Here is a 21,826-nt window from a genome sequence, read left to right on the forward strand (position 1 = left end):
ACTGGCCCGTCTGTGGGCTGCACGCGGGCGGGGCTGCTCTCTGGCGAGCCCCTGTCCTTATGTTTTGCATGGTGTCTGCTGCTCCCAGAGCCTGTCACTCTTCACAGTTTTGTTTCTTTGCCTCAGGGACCACAAGGTGCTTGCTTTTGCTCAAAAAGCCCCCGGTGGGCTGCATCCAGCCAGTCTGTCTGTGCTGTTGCTGCCACCCAGCATTCTGCAGTTGGCCTCCACGTTTCGAAGGCCAAGAGTACAGCAGACGGCACCTTGCCCTGTGAGCATACTCGGGCGTGGTGGGGTTGCTGCAGAGCGACTTGATTCAGCGGGCTAGGGGATTCAGTGTTTCCTTTCCTCTTGAATGCTGTCCGTTCTACTCCATGCTGATTCACCATAAAGATCTGTGCGGGGGAAGTGAAGTCCACCAGAAATGGTTTGAAGGCAGCCTTGAGGTTGGGTGTGTTGGCCCCCTAGACTGTCTTTTGTTTTTGTTTCTGTTCGCCTTTATCCATGGGCAGGCTCAGTAGCTCACTGACGTGACAGAGGAGTCTTAGCTTGGGTAAGATTGATTATTAAGATCTTATTCAGCATTATTGTGTGGGGCACGGGATATGCCTATTAGGTTAATGATTTTGATGTCACCAATGAGTTAAAAGTTTTCTGAACTGGAATATTGTCCCCAGATAAGCAGCATCACCACCCTCTGGGGACTTGCTGGAAATGCAGACTCGGAGAACCCACCCGAAACCTACTTAATCGGATACTGTGTGGCGCCCCCTACCCGAGTTGTGTTTTAAAAGCCCTCTGGTAATTGTGACGTCCTCGAAGGTTTGGGCACTGCTTTAAAGCAGCCCTGTCCAGCAGGAATTTCGGGAGCGATGGCGGTGTTTCGTACCCGTGCTGCCCAGTGCGGTCACCACGAGCCACATGTGGCTGCCGAGCTCTTGCAACAGGGCCAGTGAGACCAAGCTATTGAATTACTAATTAATTACTTAACTTTTGAAATACCTTCATCCAGTTCCTTTAACCCCCAAGCCCTGACTCTAGTAACCACATTTTTATCTCTTTTTCTGTGAGTTTGTGTTTTTTTAATTTTTTTAACTTCACATATAAGTGAGATCCTACAATATTTGACTTTCTCTGTGTGTCTTATTTCACTTAGCAAAGGTCTACCCATTTCACAGATGGCAGGATTTTCTGATTTTCTTTCTTTACTTTTTTCTTTCTCTCCCCCCTTCCCTTCCCCCTCTCTGTCTCTCTTTCTTTCTTGGTTAAACAATATTCCATCATATATATACATAGTACTTTTTTTTTTTACCCACTCGTGTCAGTGGACAGTTAGGTTGTTTGGCTAAATACTCAGAAGTGAATTTGCCGGATTATGTTTTTTTTTATCTTTTTGAGGAACCTCCATATGCTGTTTTTTAAAGTGACTGTACCAATTTACACTCCCAGTGTAGATTTAAATTTAACTAGTGGCTGCATCTACCCTACTATTTATTATTGTGTGGCTAAAGTCCTGAAAGGCTTTACAAATAAGTCATTGGTTATGGAATTACTAATTTCATATTTCAGAATAAAATGCTCCTAGAATGGATCTCTAATTATTACAACAGTAGTTTATTTAGGTTCTCCTGTTAGGAGAGGTCATTAACTGCTGCTGGCTAGTCGGGGAGGATGTTCCCGAGTGTTACAAGGATTTTGTGAGTATGCTTCAGCTGTACGGTACCTGGCAGGCATGCCTATTGGACATGTAACTGATGAGGACGGGTATGGAAGCTTCTGGAAGAAGTCAGGCTGTTATGCGGGAACAGAGCTGGGTCGATGGTTTCTTATACAGTTGGAGCGAGTCTATCCACTGAGTCCAGTGAGTGCTTCCTGAGGTTTCCTGCACGAGGAAGCTTTTAAAAGGAACTTTAAGCCCTGGCTGGCGTAGCTCAGGGGATTGAGTGTGGGCTGCAAACCAAAGTGTCATGGTTTGATTCCCAGTCAGGGTACATGCCTGGGTTGCAGGCCATGAACCCCAGCAACCGCACATTGATGTTTCTCTCTCTCTCTCTCTTTCTCCCTCCCTTCCCTCTCTAAAAATAAATAAATAAAAAAACAAAGAAAGGAAAATGTGTATTTAAAAAAAAAAAAGGAACTTTAGTATAGGAGATTAGCCTTGACCCCCTCTTCTGAGCCCTGCTAGGTACTTTGGGCTTCTTGTTGTGGAACCATCCGGAAACTGATCGGGGCTGCCAGCTGAGTCTGGGGCTCACAGGGTTCTTGGATAGAGAAACTCTAGCTAGAATAGCATTCTGATTCTTAGAAGGCCAGAAGATACTTTGAGACCAGGCTCTGGGCATAGTTTTTTGGGTGACATCCTCAGATCTTTGTCACCTTTTTCAAACATAATGGAAGCTCTGGGCTGAGAGTGTCCCCAGCAGCCAGCCAATCCTGTGACCAGAGCAGAATGTGGCGTTTGGGAGCCAGGGATCACCTGAGAGTAGTTAGGGACTTTTCTCCCAAATCTAGCAACTGAAATCTCAAAATTAAAGCAGCCATCATTGCTAGACAGAAGATGGTACTAAAAAAATAAATAAATTCTTTGTCATAAGCAAAGTTCTACATGACTGAGCTTCCTAATTGAGGGTCTTGTTTGTTGCATTATTTATATCCATAGCATTGATTTTCATAATCCAGCCTGGAGTCACAGAATGTCAAAGCCAGGTGGTAGAGAATTTAGAAATGGTTGTAATCCAGCCTTCTCATTTTAGTCTGGAGGAAGCAGAGGCTTAGAGAGGTTGAGTCGAGTGAGGACACACAGAGAATTGAAAGGCCGGGCAGGGAGGCCTAAGCTGGCCTCTGATGACCAGGCCGGGACTGCCACGTCCCTGCGCCACACTGCCCTCCCTTTGCCGTGTGGAGCCCTTGTTGTAGTAGGCTGCATGTGTGCTGTGGGGGTCACAGAGTCTGGATGGGTCGATGAAAAAGGAACCTTCTAAACACATAATAAGAAATACCTTGATGCCCATTGTTTAGTTATGTTTTAAAATACCTCTTCTTGACAATGTGTCACATGGATATCTGAAAAATTCCATCAGAATATTCTGACCAGTGAAATATTGCTACCACCTTTTCATAACTGCATTTCATAAAGTGTTCCTGCCAAGTGTGTATGTGGTTTAGTTATTGTACAGCTTGTTATGTTAGCTGGTTACTTTTTTACAGACAGTTTTGTTGGAGTTCATTTGTTTTCTAAGCACTGGGCTTGATTTCATTTATTGGCTCTGATACTCCTTCTTTTGTAGGTTGCTTTCTTTAAATAGTATGCCTCTCTTACTTTATCCCCGAAGTATTGAAATGCCAGGTGCTAAAAACCGTGGTGCCGTGCACATAATACGCATTTGTCAGATATTGGTTGAAAGAGCAAACGTTATCCTTTCCAGACAGGTCTGAATGTTAATTTCTTTTGCTTTTTACTACGGCCACGGGAAAAATTATATAGTTTAGGGAGAATATTAGCTGTGCAATTTTTTTCCCTCATCTAGCTTGAATGGAGTTTTAAGCACAAAATTCACATGTGCACCAAACGGCTGGGAGAGGTTTAGTAAATTGAATGTGGGGTTATTGTTTGTATCCACAAAACAAAGCCCTAAATCACAGTTCGCATAATTTGTGGTTTTAAATTGGACTGATTTAGCAAGGAGAGTGAAATAATCTCTCATTCTGTCAAATAGGCAATACCTTCAGACCAGCATTTAATTGCATTGGCAAAGTAACTTTGGGGAGGCAGCAGTAATTCTGGCTGCATTATTCTTGGTTTGTGGCTAAATTGAGATCATCATTTTCTCCTGGTTGCACTAAGTTTCTTTATTGCTCCGCAAACTAAGTGGATGAATGCAGGGAGCACAACTTGGTAGTAGCTGCAGGGGGCACAGGGAGGACGGGTGGGGTCTCTAGCAATGTGTTGTCCTCTGCGGAGCTCACACACTTTGTGGTGCAGGTTTAGAACAGGGAAGCTGACACCTGCTGACTGAGCAGGCACAGCCTGATTTTCTTCATGACTGTTACACAAAGTAAATACCATTCATTTGCACAAAAGTGTGTTATGAATGCACATCTAAAAATGTGTGATTGCAGTCAAATCGTATAGGCAGGGCTCACATGCATTCATGTTGGTGTCCCAGAGAGTGGTTTCTGGGGACAGTTTCCAGCTGTCTTGGTCATCCCCTTAACCTCTGCCCTGTTGTCTCTGTGCCTACCTCCAGCCACTTCAGTAACAAGTCCACGCACCTTCCTCCTCACTTTCTGTCCGGGTCACTGCCTCTTCCCACCGCCTTAGTCTAAAATGATTTGTAGTCTTCACAATCCCTTCCTCCAATGAAAGCAATTCCCTCACCTTTTACCAAGCCTTCTTCCCTTAAAAAGAAATCAGGTCCTCGATACCTTAGACATTTTGTAACGCTGAAAATGACGACCCCAAACTGGATTGAACAGTGTGCCAGTCCTCTTTACTTATTCCCCGGGAGTTACATGCTGTAGCTTTTGAAACTGCTCTCTCTGTAAATATTTTAGGTGTGTGTTTGGAATTTTACACACCTTTGTAGTGGTTCTAAGCAAAGGTGCTGCCGGGTTTTCTCAGCTTTCTGAAGCATTCTCTGGAAGGGACTGGTGGGATGGGAAGTAAATGTACTGATATGAGACGAAACCGTTCCTGTGTTATACCCAAGGCTCACATGCAAGGTTTCAGTTACCTGGGTAGTCTGGGTGTTGTTGTTTGCATAAACCGAAGGCAACAAGCTCCTGACCAATAAAATGTTTATAGAAAGCTTAAATTAGCAAATGAATACATGAAATACAATCTACGGGAAGTATTTCTGCTACCAATTGAGAGTTTGTACTTTTGAGATGCATTTTCTTTTAAATTTATATTTGCAGGTATATACTCTAGAGAAGAAAGAACCTTCGAGGACCCTACTGTTTTATATTAACCTTTGAGCTGCATACTAGTATTCATATCATGCTACTCAGTTGGTTTTTCATATTTCTATATAACAATGCGTTGATCTGTTGCTAATCTGATGTAGTGTGTGTGTGTGTGTGTGTGTGTGTGTGTGTGTGTGTGTGTACTGCTCAAGGTGCAAAGGCCAGAGGCCAAAATCAGAGACTGGGTAGGTTGAATATCTCATCATTTAAGATCAAATTTGAATTGTTGTGAGTTAATGCATTGTGAAGAGAACAGCTCTTCATATATCAGATTATTGAAACAGCTTGATGAATGTATTGTCACTCAGGAAGGGATTTGGAGTTCGCTGCTAGGAAATGAAAAGGGAGGAAGCGGTTGCACTTACTAGACGTTGTATGAAAATCATAAAAGTTTATGTGCTTCGTGATATTCACTCGCAAGCTGGTAATGGCACAGAAATTCTCTTTTGCTTTTGAAGAAACATTTCCGGTTCTTCTCAAAGGTGAGTTACAACCTAAGAAAAACCTACGCAAAACAAGTATCCATGAATTCGATGGTTGTGTCGAATGGTCAGCTCTCTCTCTCGAAGAAAAGTACCATGTGTTGCTGGCATTCCTTGTGAGCAGTGAGATTCCTGTGTTCACAGTCGGCATTTTTGTTTCTGTAGCTGTGCCACCAAACATAGCAGAACTGAAGAATTTGGAAGTGCTTAACTTTTTTAATAACCAGATTGAGGAGCTGCCCACGCAGATCAGCAGCCTTCAGAAACTGAAGCACCTGAACCTCGGGTGAGTAGCGGCGAGAGGGGCGAGAGGGGCGAGAGGGGTGAGGGGAGAGTGAGGGGAGTGTGGAGGGAGGGCGGCTGTGGGCCGGGATGGGTGCCGTGTACACTCCTGCCTGGGAGAAGCTGATGGCTCATTTCTTCTCATGTTTTAGGTTTTTAAAAAGTTTTATTGTTTTAATACATCCTTGCAATGGCCTACATTAGTGCATATCTATTTGAAAGCTAATTCAGAAGCTAATTGTTGGTGCAATAGGGATTTTTTTAAAACTTACTTGGTTTCCAATAAAATTTTATTTCGGTGATGTTAACTGAGAAGGGACGTTTGCCTAGATTTAGCCATTCAGACTGGTTGCTAATAGGGTTGATTTTTCTCTCTGCATTAAGTAGAGGTAGTTTACAAAGCACCTTCCTTCCATAGAAGGGAGGATACATTTCTTAACACGGCTTTAGTGATTCTTGCACTCCTACTATATAGTCAAGAGGTTCTCATCCTATGTCTGCCTTATATAAAAATGAAGAGAGGAATTTTGATTCAGTTGAGGTTGCAGAAGCAGGTAGCAGTGAGTAATACCTTGTATCTGTATATTACTTTACAGTTTTCAGAGTCCTCATGTCAGCATTTGACCCTGTCAGTCATGACAAGGGAGGGTAGGCAGGCATTACTGCTTTCATTTCCAGGAGAGGAAGCCAAACCTTTCCGAGAGGCAAAGTGACTTGCTCCTGATTGCCCCAAGGTTGGTAGCCGAGCTAGGCAGAGGAGCCCTTTCCATGAGACACCACAGATACACCCAGAACTTGGGCTTCTGAATTCCAGCTTCGTTGTTGTGGGTGGCAGATGGAACTACCCACTCAGGCTTCATTCACGAAGTAATGTATTCATGAGATTATAGCCATTAAACACTCTAGCAAGTCAGTGATTTACATGGGTAATAATAGAAGCTGGCCAGGTATTTATCAATTTAATAAGCAATCATAGGGAAAAAAATTCATTCATGGAATAAGTTTTAGTTTAGTGCTTTCTTTCTACCGGGAGTTTGGTTAGACACTCTGATTTTGATGTTAATTCTGGTTGAGAGGTGATCTTTTTAAGGTCCATGAGTGTTCTTTTTCCTAATGTCAGAGGAGAATTAGCATCTAAAGAAGGGGAAATATCACTTTAAATCAAATGGCTTCTCCCCTATCAATATGGAGACTATATACCCATCAGAAAAGAAGGGATTTTCCATTTATACCTTTGTTTTAAAAATTATTGTCATGCTATTTAATTTGCATGTAAAAAGAACCTAAAACTAGATACATGTACTAGATACATAAAACTAGATCTGTTCTTACTGTTAACTTTTTTAATCTATTAAATAAGTTGTTATTTACATATAAGGTGCTAGGAAAGTAGCTGGCACATAGGAAGTAGTACATAAGTGTACTATCACTTATCGTCACCATTGTTTCCTTTATTAATTCATTTACTTTGGGACCATGGAGGTTCCTGGGCCGCCTCAGGAACCTTGCTAGTGCTGGGGCCAGTGGGGACATCATAGTCCCTGGCCTTCAGTGTGGGCCGGGAGGGCCACTGTCAGTGAACTGTGAGCAGTGACAGTGTACAGCTGGGTCCCTGATGTGTGGCAGGCTCTAGAAGTGCAGAGGGAGGGGGACCAGGAGTGCGGTAGGTGACAGTGAGGTCCTCGAGGGAAGGGTTCCTGCAGGGGTAGTATTGGAGCCCGGACCTGATGCACCAGAAGGAATTGCTCAGACTCTTAAGCAGAGGGAGGACGTCTCAGACTGAGGATGACACATGTCAAAGCTCAGAGCACTGCATGTCCCGGGAATTGCAGGTTGTTTGGCAGCGCCGAGTATGAAGTGTGAGGGAGGGAGCAGGAGGATAAGAGGTGAGGGGAGAAGCATGAATGTCTGCTCTTCATTTAATGAGAATTTCTGGAGCTCCCAACCATGTACCAGGCTGTGTTGTAGGTAGTGACCATCCAGCCCTTATGGGACATACGTCACAGTTATGGAAAGGGACTGTACACACATAAACCATCGGCAAGGGGTCAGTGTGCTAATGAAGGGCTTTGTGTGCCAACTGAAGGAGCTCCAGTTTAATCCTGCTGGCCATTGAGGGGTTTGCACAGTGGAGTAGCGGGTATGAGATGAGGTCAGATTTTCATGTGAAGGATTGTGTGGAGGAGGGGCTGCAGGGAGGTAGGGCTAGGGGTCAGGAGCCCCGTGAGAGTGCTAGATAATGTTCCTGGTGAACTTGGGCAGTGACAGCGGAGGCAGGGGAGGGATTTTATGTGAAAACTATAGAGGAGGTAGAAGTGACAAGACAATGGGATGATACTGAGATGTCTGCTGTGGGCAACTGAAATAGAAATACAGGTGGAGACGGGTTTCAGAAGATTGAGAGCTCAGGATTTGTTCCCCTGGGATCCAGGTGCCTTAGGGGACAGAGTTGTAAACTTTCCGTCTTTGTTGAATGTACCTTAGTCACCTCTTTGTTGTCCTCAGAGCTGTTTGTTAAAAGCTCTCAGTGCTTTGTAGATTGCATGTTTTCAATAGTTAATTATGTAGCTACATAGATGGGGTTGCCAAAGTTTGAAGAAAATTCTTAGTTCTTTGGGAAAGGAGTTAAGATGGGTTTCAGGAAAGGATACTTCTGTCCTCAATGGCATAGAATTAATTATACCTATACAGTTCTATTTAAGGCAAGATATACAGAGCAGACTCCTGAGAATAAGCAGCCAGGATAAAAATATACACCCTGGAGACCCTGCAGTAGAGCAGTTAGGCCGTGTGTATGTGTAATCCAAGTGGTATGCTCGACCAGAAGGTGCTTTTCCAGTTACATAGTATTTGCTGTTTATTCTGGTGATCACAAGGCATGAAAGGATTTTTAGGCCATCTGAATAAATAGAGTTTTGTTCTTAATTCTTTAAATGTGACTCATTTTATAGAGTTATTTTCCATAAAAAATGGAGCTGCATAGGTTACCTGTTTGTAATTATTTGGAGATAATCTCACTTCGAGAAAACCATGACTGACTGTTCTGAGATACCCTCCCGCTAGTGAGATGCTGGAGCTCCTCTCTTGAGCAGTTAGAAGTTTCCACTAAGCACAGCATGAGGAGTGTTCATGGATTTGGATTCTTTTTTTTTTTTTTTGCTAAGTGTGTGAGCAAGTTACTGTGGAGATGAGAAAAATTCTTGCCTTTAGCCAGCAAGGTTTTATTGAAGCAAGAGCAGCCCAAGAGGACCTCAAGAGATCCAAGTGTTCCAAAAGGGAAGCATTAGTATGGACATTCCTATTGCTTTTGAAGAAGAGAAAGAAAAAAGATGCTGAACAGCCCAGGCTGGTGTGGCTCAGTGGACTGAGCACCAGCCTGTAAACCAAAGGGTCTCCAGTTCGATTCTCAGTCTGGGCACATACCTGGGTTGCCAGCCAGGTCCCCAGTAGGGAGTGCACAAGAAAGAGGCAACCCCACATTGATGTTTCTCTTCCTCTCTTTCTCCCTCTCTTCTCCTCTGTTTAAAAATAAATAAAATCTTTAACAAAAAACCCTTTAAAAAAAAAAGATGCAGAACAGCCTTTGGCGCTCTGGTTTTGTAAATTTCTCTATCACATGCATACATTTTCCTATTTCCAGTACACATTTGGGAAATGTCCACAGACAAAGAATTTGTTTGCACAGCCATGAAATGACTTTAGGGTAAACTGGTTTGGTGCAACTATCAAGGGTGGAAAACCACCCTGGGTAGTTGAGGCTTTCACTGTGATCTTCTCCTAAGATGAGCTTTTGCCTTTTGGGGACTGAGTCAAAACTCCTCTCAAACCTCCTGAGAAATAATTGTAGTTATAACTGTCATTTTTTTGAGAACCCACTTGTGAGCCATGAATTGTGTTAGGTTCTTCACACGTTCTCTCTCTCACCCTCCTGGCAATCCTGCCTGGAAGGTATCGCTAGCCTTATTTTACAGAGGAAGTGGAATTGGGTCTCAGAGAAGCCAAAAAAATTCCCCAACATGGCCCTACCAGCAGGTGCTAGAGCTGGACCTCAAATCTAGCTCAGTTCTCTTACTGCCCCTATGAAACCTCTCACGGACACCTTGAGTTCCAGCACTCTCAGAGGGGCACCTGAGGACACATGCCCCACCCGCGTAGATGGAGGTGCGTTAGTGCCCACTGTGGGGGAAGCTGGGCATACTGCACTCCATTCTGCGAAGAGATACACTCACTAGTTATTATGTGTGTGCTGGGGTTGAGAGAAATGGCCAGTAGTCCTCACAGCTTTGTGCATTGTGAATAGCTGGGCCTATAGCCAGCACTGTGCCTGGACCTTCTAAAGCATTTCAGTTAGGGCTTCCCTTCTGCCCATCAGGCTAGTGGGCCTCCTACTGTCACTTACTGGTGTGAATTGGCTACACAGGGGGTCTGCTGTGTTCCTAACGTGTTGGGGTATTAGTTCATTGTTCAAAGGGAAAGAAAAGCTGCAGTTTACATTAGACTCAGGCTCGCTCTATGCTGGAGGTCGGGTGGGAACTCTCTTTTCAGTGAGATACCTCTTGCCCCTAAGGCAGAGACTTCAGCTGGTGCGCTGCAAGAATTTTTAAAACATGCAGTACCTGACTATTTAGTCAGGGGCACTGACCTCTTTTTCCTTAGATTATCAAATAAAAAAAATGACAATAGCCAATACAACAATAGCTGTTGGGTGTGAATGAATCAGAATTATACTCCTTTTTTTCAGTCAGATTGGCAAAATATGTATTTTTTGGTGTGCCACAGAATTTTAGTCATTAGTTTATATGTGCCATGAGATGAAAAAGGTTGAAAATTGCTGCTCTAAGGAAGTCTCATCATGGATTTCCTGCACTGTATGTTTCAAAGTGTACTTGTGTGTTTGGAGAGAAAAACTTAGAGGTGATTTTTAAAGATGGGTAACTCCCATTGCAGTATTGAGAGACAGAAGCACCTGAGGTGTGCTTCTGTGCATGTCCCACTGTCTGACCTGTCCTTCAGGTGCCTCGGATCCTTGCACTGGAGTCCAAGGATCAGGAGTGCCTTGGCCCCCGTGGGGTGCTGAGGGCTCTTGGGCACCTGTCACCCCTTCACTTGAGTCAAAAGTCCTTGGCACTTAACCTGTCTTAGCCTGTTTTTCATTTCAACGTTACAGCGGTGATGATAAGTGCTGTCCTGCCTATGTTACATATGTTTGGGTGATTCAGGTGAAATGCTTGATATAAATGTGCTTCACAAATTATAAGTTCATAGAAAGTATCAGCTGTCATCACAGCAAATTATCCTGGATGTTATTTTGTTAAGTGTAAAGTTAACCTAGGACTTTTCTGCCCATGCAGTGGAAGAGATCGCTTTTTTTTTGTGAGGCCTGGTTGGTGGGGTGGACAGGATTGTAGCTCATGTGAGAAGGATCGATGTCTAGAATTGTTTGTAGCTCACAGTCCCTCCCACCTTTTAACATGTCAGCCTTTATTAGATATTTTAAAAATCATTTTGAAATCAACTTTTATCTACGCTCAGAGGGGATAGTGTTAAGAAAAATAAGGTCTGTGAAAAAAGTATAAAACAGAATAATAGAAAAATAATTTGCCTTAGTTTCATTGGAGGTATATTATTTTCAATTGTGGTAAAATTCACATAACATAAAATTTACCATTCTAACCATTTTAAGTGTATGATTCAGTTGTGTTAAGTGTGTTCACATTGTTGTGCTGCCAGTCTCCAGGGGTTTCTCATCACACAACACTGAGACTATTCATTCCCGTGACACAGCCAGTCCCAGTTCCCCTCCCTCAGCCCCTAGTGACCGCCTTTCTCATTGGAGATCATTTTGAATGTTACAAGTTGCAGAATAAAGAAGTGATTTTTTCCCCTCTTTTTGGGAGGAATAAGTGAAATACGGCAAGTCTGAAAATTACAAAGTTTACTATGTCTCTTTTTGAGGTATTATTATTGCTACATTTGTAAGGAAGTTTTTCTCTGGAAGGACAGATATTTTGTGATGATTTACTTTTCTGTGTGTAAAACAATGATTAAGCATCACCATTGGAACAAATGACAACTGAGACATTTTCAACTGTTTCATGGCCATGTAGGTTCTCAGACTAACATTATGAGGCTGGTGAAAACAACACAGAGTGGTTGTAGAACTATGGCCCCTTTTAGAGTTTCAGCCCCACGCATGTGGCTCTTAGGCTTGTGACACATTGGTGATCTGAGTATCTGTCTAAACATGTGTTTCCTATGTGACGTCTTGGATTTTTTCCCCACCAACAGCATGAATAGACTAAACACTTTGCCTCGAGGATTTGGCTCTCTCCCAGCTCTTGAGGTCCTTGATTTGACTTACAACAACTTGAATGAAAATTCCCTTCCTGGAAACTTCTTCTACCTGAGTAAGAAACTTTTAATTCTATAAATCTTCTTAACATGGTACTTCGAGTTCTAAAAGTGAAATTTATGTGCCAGGGCCAAAACTCCAAGAGAAATGATTGGACATACATTTTCTTTTTTTACAGATTCCTTTTGAATATTCCTTCACAGCTCAGCACTGTGTATGTCTGATAGATAGTTGTCAGACACCATTGCACTGAAGGGGACTTAGTGATGTCATATTAACTTTCTGATAGAGAGTATGTATCGAACTGAGATCGTCTCACATATAGCTAAGAAGTTTGAGTTTAATTTTTAAAGTACGTGCAAAAAATATAGTAATATATGTGACCTTCCATGTTACAGTTATTTATTTGTTAGTTTTTAAAATATCTATTAATAAACCACTGACAGAGGCTTTAAAATTTCTAGCCGTAATTCTTGTTCTCAGCCTTTTAGAAAGTGCTCTTATTAATATAGTCCATTTTGTTCATAGTATACAATTAAACACACTTTATCTTTTCATATGCAAACAAATTCTTGTTGAAAATGCTTGTAAAAATTAGGGAAAACTGATTTTTTTTCCAAGAACTCACGCTTTCCTTCAGTGACTGTTCTTTCTGCTTCTCCAAATAGCGACATATATGTCATCCAGAAATACTGAATTTTCTGAGCTAGGCTCTGAAATTACATTTTTAAAAAAAATTTATTGTTATTTTTTTAAAGATTTTATTTATTTATTTTTAGAGAAGGAAGGGAGGGAGAAAGAGAGAGAGAGAGAGAAACATCAATGTGCTGTTGCTGGGGGCTGTGGCCTGCAACCCAGGCATGTGCCCTGACTGGGAATCAGACCTGCGATGCTTTGATTCGCAGCCTGCACTCAATCCACTGAGCTATGCCAGCCAGGGCTAAAATTACATTTTTTAAAACTTTATCTATACCCTCTCTCAGACTTTCTTAAGCATCTGAAAGCAACTCTAAAATATTTTCTTGGGCCCTGGAATAAATTTCTTTTTGTTGTGTAAGTTAACATACAATTCTGACAAATTTTGAAACATTGGAATGTAATCGAATACCTGTAAACAGACAAAAAAAAATACATATATCTGGTTATACTCCTTTTTGGTTGAGGATAAAAAGATTCTTTGGGATTTTTGCCTTTAGTAATTTGGATCATGTTATCATTGTGGAATATTGTGAACTAATTTCTGATTACTGGTATTCTGCCTAAGTTAGGGTCATGTCCATTTTTGAACTCCATGTCATTATTTTAGCCTTTGTCCTAATTTATTTTTGTTGTTAAGGCTAGAGAAACAAGTAATAATACAGTTCACCCTTAAACAACACAGGTCTGAACTGCGCGGGTCCATTTATGCATGGATTTTTTCCCATATACACAGTAAATATACTTTCCTATGATTTTCTGAATGACATTTTCTTTTCTCTGGCTGACTTTATTGTGAGAATACAGCATAGGACACCTGTTAACACAGCTAACGCATCCATTGCCTGTCTGTTTGCAGAGAGGCCTCCTGTTCACAGGGCGCTGTTAGTTCAGTTTAGGGGTCAGAAGTTGTGCATGGACTTCGACTGTGCAGGGGTCATTGCCTCTAATCTTGCTCCTTTTCGTTGTTCAGGGGTCACGTGTAATTAGTCTGATTATGAAAACAGTGAGCAGTGATTTTGGCCTCTACAACTGGAAAGCCTCTTAGTTGTTTGTTTATTTTTAACATAGTTCTCTTTACATGGAAGAGCCGTTTACCCCGAGCATTGATATAAGTGACACAGAGTTTTCTTTGTTTTACTTTGGATGCAAATGGAGTAAGAAATGTGAATCGGAAGTAATAAAAGAAAAATAGCTATCTCTTCTGCAGATGTATTGAAACTTTGTGTCAAAAACTGCTGGTGCCCACAGTTGTTAATTGTGTCAGTGCTCGTGGATATAGATGTTTTCCTGAACACACCAGCCCCACAATAAGCCAGTAAATCTAAGTTTGACCTGCTTGTTATTATTGTGAGCCCTAGGTGTGTCATGGGCTTTTCACCAGGCCAGGGTTATTAATCAAAGCTGACTCCCTTGTATTGATCAGACCTCAGATGGTCGGGTTCCATGCCACCCTGTTTATATATTGCTGTTTAATTTGCAGCCACCCTGCGTGCACTCTATCTAAGTGACAACGATTTTGAAATCCTGCCGCCAGATATCGGGAAGCTCACGAAGTTGCAGATAGTAAGTAATTTATCTAAATTCTGAGAAAATCAATTCACTTCTGCAGCCCCTGTAGAAGTTGAATCAAGTCGATTTGAGCAGGAGTAGGGTTTGTTTTGCAGGAATAAACCACTACTCTCAATACTGTTTTTGTTCTTCTGCAGACACTTGTAAATAAGTTGGGAGGATTGAGGCTTAAAGAAAAGAGGGCATGGAAGAGGACAAGAGTTTATGTTCAGTGCCTGTTTATGGGAATTTATGTGAAATTGTGTTGACAACCCCTTGTTTTCTTATATTTAGCTCAGCCTTAGAGATAACGACCTGATCTCGCTGCCGAAGGAAATCGGGGAGCTTAGTCAGCTTAAGGAGCTCCACATTCAGGGGAACCGCCTGACTGTTCTGCCCCCAGAACTAGGTAAGGTTGCTGATGAATGAGCTCAGTTCTGGATTTAATTAATACCGATTATCCAAACGCAGCAGTTCTGAGCAACCCTCTCTCCTCTTGTTGGCAAGTACTCCAACCGAAGACCCCATTCTGATCACTTCCACTAGCGTTTGTCATTGACCAGAGTGCAGCTGCGCCATGGCCAGCAGCCGCGGGGCCCAGAGTCTCACAGACTGCGGATGAAAGTGGGCTGCCTGCTGTAGCGAGGAGCCTGAGGTCGGTGGGGATGGTCTCATCGGTGGCTCCTCCTCTACTGGCTGTGGGTGGGTTTTGTTTTTGTAATCACACCACCACTTTTATCTTTTTAATCCCATATTTTTTTTTATTTTAGTCTCTTGTAAACTTTTACCAAATAGTGTTTGCTTATAGCTGCTTGAAGCTCCTTTTTCAGTCATAAATTTGGTTCTCCCCTGATTCCACCACCATTGGGAACTTTTAAGTGTGTTCTAGCTGGGAATTCCTCAGCCCCATCCCACTGGCCCCTGAGTCTCACTTTTCTGCCTGGTCACTCAGATGGCCCAAGGTGGGCTCTGACCTTCCTTGGAGAGGACACCCAAGCCTGTTACTCTGGTACTGAGGCTAGGCCGCCCTTCTGGGAAAGGCTCATGAGTTTGCTTTGTTTATGCACACTCTTGGTAACCTTTAATGTTTTCTATGTGTGAACTGCATTGTTTCTCAAACTATGACTCTTTGCTTTTCTGCTCCCAAATACCATCATTTTGAAAAACACATTTAACCCAGAGTTTTTTGAGGAGGTACCTAAGATGAGTCTGGTGATTTTACAGATGGTAAGTTATTATAAATTAGAATGTAAGCTCACTGAGAGCAGGCAGGGGGTTCTCTGTCCGTCCCTCCTCACCCACTGTGTACACGGGTTATGTGCTTAAGGAACATGTCCCGGAAGAATTAATGAAGTGAGACCCTCAGGTAGGATAGCAAGGTTCTAACAAGGCTATGAGCAGACACAGTCTGACTTCTATTCCGAGTGGTATGTGCTGTCCAGCATGGAAGCTGAGAGCCACATTGCACGTGCTCAGTAGCCACAGGTAGGAAACGCAGACAGAACGTTTCCATCAGCACAGGAAGCTTTGTTGGGTGCTGTTCTAAAGGAAAGGGCAAAAGCACTCTCATAATTCATGGAACAAACGGAAAATTTTACCCTCACTTTTTCCATCTCCTTTAGCTCCTTCGTTAGTGTAGAGAGAGAGGGAGTCTAGAGAGTGTAGTGCTGATTTTAAGGGCAGAAAAATAACTCAGCACTTTCCCTCCCTGAGTTACAAGCAGTCCGGTCTCACTTTCGGAGCAGGCTACAGGATCAAGAAAACGTCTTTACAAATGCTTCTAAGGCAGAAAACTTCTTGTCAAAAGAAAGATTCTTTACAGTGATTGTAAAGAATCACTGTAAAGAGAGCTTTTATGAATACAAATACCTGCTCCCTCCCAGCCTGCTGAGTCAGAATCGCATGCAGGAGACTAATTCTTGTCTAATTTGGTGAAGCTCACTTGTGTCTGGCCTGCGTCCCTAGTGTGATTAGGAGAAATGAAAAAAAAAAGTGTATTTTATTGTTTTATTTTATTTTATTTTTCAGGCAGGGGGGCAATGTAGGACATGATACTGATAGATGATTTCTATTAGATTATAATTTGTTAGAAAAAAGATCTAGTTGAACCTACACACACCTGTGTATTTATATATTAAAATCTTACTCCTATTGCTTATCCTATTTACATAGGGCACATTATCATATTTGTCTAACATTTCTGTTAAGCTCTCTGATAACAACTTACATGGTTTTTATTCAGCAGTAGAATTAAGGGGAAAGTCTTTAAATAACTTTATTTTTGTGAGCCATATCCAGAAAAGTTTAATCTTAATATCTGCCTGGTGGCAGTTTTCCCTAATTACACATAAACACTTAGCTGGAAATAAATGATAAATCCCTGGGAGTTTCTGTTACAAATCTAACTCAAGGTGAAGACAGATGTATTATTTATTTTTAAACAGTGATTTTCAAAAAAAGAAAACTGTTATTGATAGCAAGACAGCAATAGCCCGTAGGTATTAAGGCCCTGTGGGCTGAGGCACAGTGTGAGTGCTTTTCCTGTGCTCGCTCCTGTCATTGGAATAAGCATGATAAGTTAGAGGTGAGGAAACTGAGGCTTGGAGACGGTGACATGTTCCTCGGGACACAGTTAGTGAGTCACAAAGGTGGGCATGAAGCCGGAGAGGCTGTCCTTTAGGTCCGCACTCCTAACCACTATGGTGTACTCCTTCCCGTGTGTGCCAGTAGAAGCATTCCTAGGCAGCGGTTTCCAAGTGCAAACATGATGCAACACTGCCTCACTTCCCCGGATGGTAGCAGGAGGACAGGTGACACAGTGTGGCCAGTTGTATGGCTGACTGGGATGAGGTGTGAACAGCAGGGCCAGAGCAACACTTGGCAAAATACAGATGAGACGGCCTCTGGGAAACCAGTTGCTGTTCCCCTGTCCCACTCCGAGTAGTTGCCCTGTCCCTGGGGTTCTTCCCCCAGTAAACACCCAGCCACAGCAGGAGCATCCTTTGTCTGTGAACCGGCTCTCCATGGTGCTCATGCGGAGCTGCTCTTGTGCTGGGGCCGATGCACTTGAAATTCATTATACCTGCTCTACCAGCATTCACTGGCTGCAGGTTTGCTCCGGGTGCACTTTATTTCTTATTTATTTTTTAAAGATCTTATTTATTTATTTTTAGAGAGAAGGGAAGGGAGGGAGAAAGAGAGGGAGAGAAACATCAATGTGAGAGAGAAACATTTGTTGCCTCTTGAACTCATACCACTGAGGACCAAACCTGCACATGCTCTGACTGGGAATCAAACCGGTGACACTGTGCTTCACAGTGTGTCACCCAACCAGCGGAGCCACACCAGTCCAGGCTGCTCTGGGTGCGTTTGAAAGTGTGGGTAATGATCTGTCCCCTGTATATATTTTTTTTACAAATCTAAATAAGCAAGATAAATACTTCCGAGATTTCTGTGAAATTTCCTTGAAAAATAAGTTAATTAGGAATTTATTAACTAGAAACCTTGTCGGTAAGAGTATTGGCCCAAACAAGGGAATCCAGCTGAGTTCTGACCTGTCAGATATGAGAACACACAGGGACACAGCAAAAGAAAGTCAGGGGCTCGAATGGGGTTTTCGTATGTAATCGTGTTGCTTTCCTTTCGTTGTGTACCCCTGAGTAAGTTACTTTAGTCATTATGTCTGATTCCTACACAGTAACTTACTTGATTTGATGTTAGTCCAATTTATCCATAGAAAATTAGATATAAATTGGGTCTGTCATTTACCAATCCACTTATTTATTCATTCAGACATTTACTGAGTTTCTACTTTAGGCCAGGTCCTGTCTCCAAGGAACTTGCTTTTCTAATAAAGTAAAATTCATATATTCAGCAACTGTTTATTGAGCCCCAGGCTTCGTGTTTATTTCCTGAAGATACAACAGGAGACAGAACACCCTTTGGGACATTCTAGTGAGGGAGGGTGGGTGGATACCATATGATGATAAGTGCTCTAGGAAGAAAAATGAGCATGGAAGGCAGTGTACAAATTCAGGGGGAGGTTATTGCTCTATTAGAGAATGGGCAGAGAAAACCTCACCTGTAAGGTGGTATCTTTTAAGCAGAGACGTGGAGGAGGGAAGGAGCTTCTCTGGCAGAGGGAACAGCAAGTGCCAAGGACTGAGATGGGGTTGTGTGTTGAGGATCAGAGTGAGACTAGTGTAGCTGGAATGGAGTGAGCGAAGGGGAGAGCTGGAAGAGATGAGCTTAGATAGGAAGTAGGGACTGCCTCCCATAGTCACTGTGGCCATTGCAAGGATTTGGACTTTTACTTGGGGTGTGATGGTGCAGGAGCATAAATAATAGTCCCCCAAAGCCACTCCATCCTAGTCACCAGGCCCTGGGAATACGTTACCTTGCATGGCTGAAGTGCTTTACAAATGTGATTTAGACTCCTGAGATGGGGAGATTATTCTTTTGCCCAGGCAAGCCCAGTGTAGTCAGGAGTCCTTAGAAGAGGGAAGCAGGAGGGAAAGAGAGAGGAAGTAGTAGGCTTGATGACAGAATCATGAGGCCGGAGGTATGCATCGGGGGGACCGTGAGCCAGAGAATGCAGGTGGCCTCCAGAAGCTGAAAAGGAAAGAGAATGGATTTCCCCATGAAGCCTCCAGAAGGAATGCCACCCCTCTGTGTTCACCCAGCTGGTAGTAATGGTCAGATTCTGGGTCTGTCTCAAAGGCAGAATTAACAAGAACTGGTGGTGACTTAGACAAGAGGTATAAGAGTGAGGATTGACTGTGAGGTGTTGAATCTGGGGAACTAAAAGGATGGGGAAGATGATGGGAAGGGTAGGTTAGGAGAGCGGGGAGGAGAAGAGCTAGTCATGAGCAGAGTTTGAGTGTCTTAGGTTTGAGGTGCCTTTGGATTTTTAATTGAGAAGGCAATTGGAAAATAGAATCTGGAGTTCAGAGGAGAGGTCTGGGCTGTGTAGATAACTTTGTAATGCCACAGATTGGATGAGATTCCTCTAACGTGACTGTAGAGGGTGGAAGATGGGCCCACAAAACATTGTGCATCGTCAATGCTGGAGCTGGAGGATCGGGTACCTTTGTGGGTCAGGCTGGCTGCCAGGCAGGAACCTGTGGCCAGGTCAGGGGCTGTGGCTTCCCCTGGGTGGCCCACGACAGCTTCAGTGCTAGTCCAGGGGGTGATGCTTGTGCTTCAAAGGAAGACTGTTTTTTCCAGCATCTGTAGATGAACTGTGCCAGCGAAGAGTGAAATAGACCCAACTCACATATCCTGAGCCTGCCTGAATCCAAAGTCTCTTCTGGACCCGTATTTTCAGCTCACAGGCAATCTCTTCCTCTGACAAAGCAGCAACGTGATGACTAAAGTTTCACCCACTTTTCATCAGTGGGATGGAGAAAAGGCCTGCATTCGTAAGGGAGGGAGGAAAGGCAGACGTACCTGCCTAGCCTCAGAATAGAGAAGGCCTCTGGATAAACAGCCTAATGATGATTTTAAAGCCAGTAACTCTGTAAGCAGTCCTTTGTCCCACTTTTGCATTTTCGTACTCACACATGAGATAGTTGTTGTCTTATGAGTTGAGGATGTAAAATGTATATTTTTGCCTGGTCTCTTTTCTAAGTTCTCCAGGATTCAGTTGCTTGTTCTGGATGGAATCATTACTGGTTTTGTGACTTCTTCAGAGTTGTGGGACCTCTTCTTCTGCAGATGTCTGGTTTTGGAGAAGGAAATTGCTGAGTCGGCTAGGCATGCAGTGAAGCGAGTGTTTCAGATGTCAGAGCCTCATCCACACCAGCTGGAGCAGTCACTGGGCGGGAAGCGTGCAGTGCTGCAGGCGCCTGGGGCCACGGGCTCGGTGTCCTGCTCAGTGTGCCAGCAGACAATGGCAGCTTTTATTACAGAGATGGGTGAAGCACATGTATTCTGTCTAGTGCACTTGGAAGGGTGGAAACAACTATTAATCACGTTCAGAAAGTAAGTGATGTCATGAATTAAGAATTTCCCTCCAATTGTATTCTGTAGAATGAACAGAATTAAGAAACCGTAGATATACCCGTCTAAAATCTTTCCTATTATACTTCTTAATCCTTTTCTTTATGGTTGTTGAAAAGCTAAGGAAAAATACTTTCTTTGGAGGCAGGCAAGAAGGAAAGGCAGTATTCTCTTTTTGGTCAAGTTTCTGATTTTAAATGTCTTATTGTCACTTGTGTTATTGTCACTGTATCACTTGAGTCCCAGTTATCTTATCCAGATGTCTAAACATTTTCATGTATTCTGTAGATTGTAGAGGTTTGACTCCTCATCACTGGTCTTGGGTTCAATGCTCATTACCCCAAGTCCATGCTCTCTAAATGTGGGTAAGTTATTTTACCTTCTCCATCTCATGTAGAATGAGAGTAATGATAGCCCCTTCACATAGTTTTTTTGTAGGATCAAAAGAATAATCTGTGTAAAGAACCTTGCCTTATGCCAGGATTAAGTAAAAATGCTCAGTAAATATTAGGTAAATGAACACACACGCAACTACGTGTGTGTGTGTACATGCGGCATTTTTATACTATGAGACTGTATTTGGAGGCTGGCTTTCTAAATCTCCTGAGCTCTTCTAAGACAGTCTAAGCTGAGAGGTTGCCCCAAGTTCCACCCTTTTGACAGGGAAGAAACACAGTGAGTGGCTGGATACTTGGTGAGAAAGAATAATCTAGAAGGTTCAAAGGCCAAAGTCTTCAGCACACACTGTGGTTGGTCAGTTTATCACATCAGTAGAAGAGAAGCTGTGAGTTAGCTTCTTGTGTGAAACTGAGAAGTCGCATTGGAGGTGGCAGTAGGGGTGTGCAGGGAGGGGAAGAGAAGGGCAAGAAGAGGGTACAGGTCAGGTGGGGAGCGGCTCCACATGGCGAATGCTCAGGGCAGACACAACGTCCTGTAAGAAGGGTTTCACTGTGACCCTTTCAATCCCATCATCATAATTTTAATAATAGTCTCTTAATTTCAGGAATGATTTTCCAAGTCTGTGTTTTTTTTTTTGTGAGTTTTATATTGAAGCTGGGAGCAAGTCACCTGGTTCTTCTACCTGGAAAATTCTATGGTTACCTTTTGATTGGACCCTTGGTGGCTTGGTTGCTTACTTCATTGATTCATTCATTAATTCATTTATTCACTTCTTTACTTTCTGACATCCTTTGACTGTGAACTTGTCCCTCATTGTGGGATACTTGGTGGTGCTCACACTGACTAATTATATTCACTTGTTAATCCCATGCGGTGATCTCTGCAGGCGGCAACTTCTTTTTCCAGTCGTTTACTTTGTGGCTGTCTCGTGTTGCCTTTCATGACAGTGTGCATTGCACTGACGAAATTTGTCTTCTCCCAGAATGGTTTCGCCTGGTGATCACTGTTTTCAACTAGTTGTTTTCGTTTTTTAATGTTACTGACGTGTGCATGCACCGTGGTCCTTTTGTCACTTGTCTCAGGCTATTAATTGGTTTCA

General features: G+C 42.9%; 1 protein-coding gene across 2 annotated transcripts in view; it reads left to right on the forward strand.

Annotated features, from left to right (window-relative positions):
- RSU1 (Ras suppressor protein 1) overlaps positions 1 to 21,826 on the forward strand; it is a 186,979-nt gene that overhangs the window by 37,209 nt on the left and 127,944 nt on the right. For both annotated transcript variants that reach the window (XM_045857949.1, XM_045857948.1), the window contains 4 exons: positions 5,613 to 5,733; positions 12,018 to 12,136; positions 14,261 to 14,343; positions 14,623 to 14,737. In XM_045857949.1, the coding sequence (XP_045713905.1) occupies positions 5,613 to 5,733; positions 12,018 to 12,136; positions 14,261 to 14,343; positions 14,623 to 14,737 (438 nt within the window). The remainder of the gene's footprint in view (positions 1 to 5,612; positions 5,734 to 12,017; positions 12,137 to 14,260; positions 14,344 to 14,622; positions 14,738 to 21,826) is intronic.

This window comes from Phyllostomus hastatus, unplaced genomic scaffold (assembly GCF_019186645.2).
Source record: "Phyllostomus hastatus isolate PE091 unplaced genomic scaffold, TTU_PhHast_1.1 phas_scaffold_1674, whole genome shotgun sequence".
Lineage (NCBI taxonomy): Eukaryota > Metazoa > Chordata > Mammalia > Chiroptera > Phyllostomidae > Phyllostomus > Phyllostomus hastatus.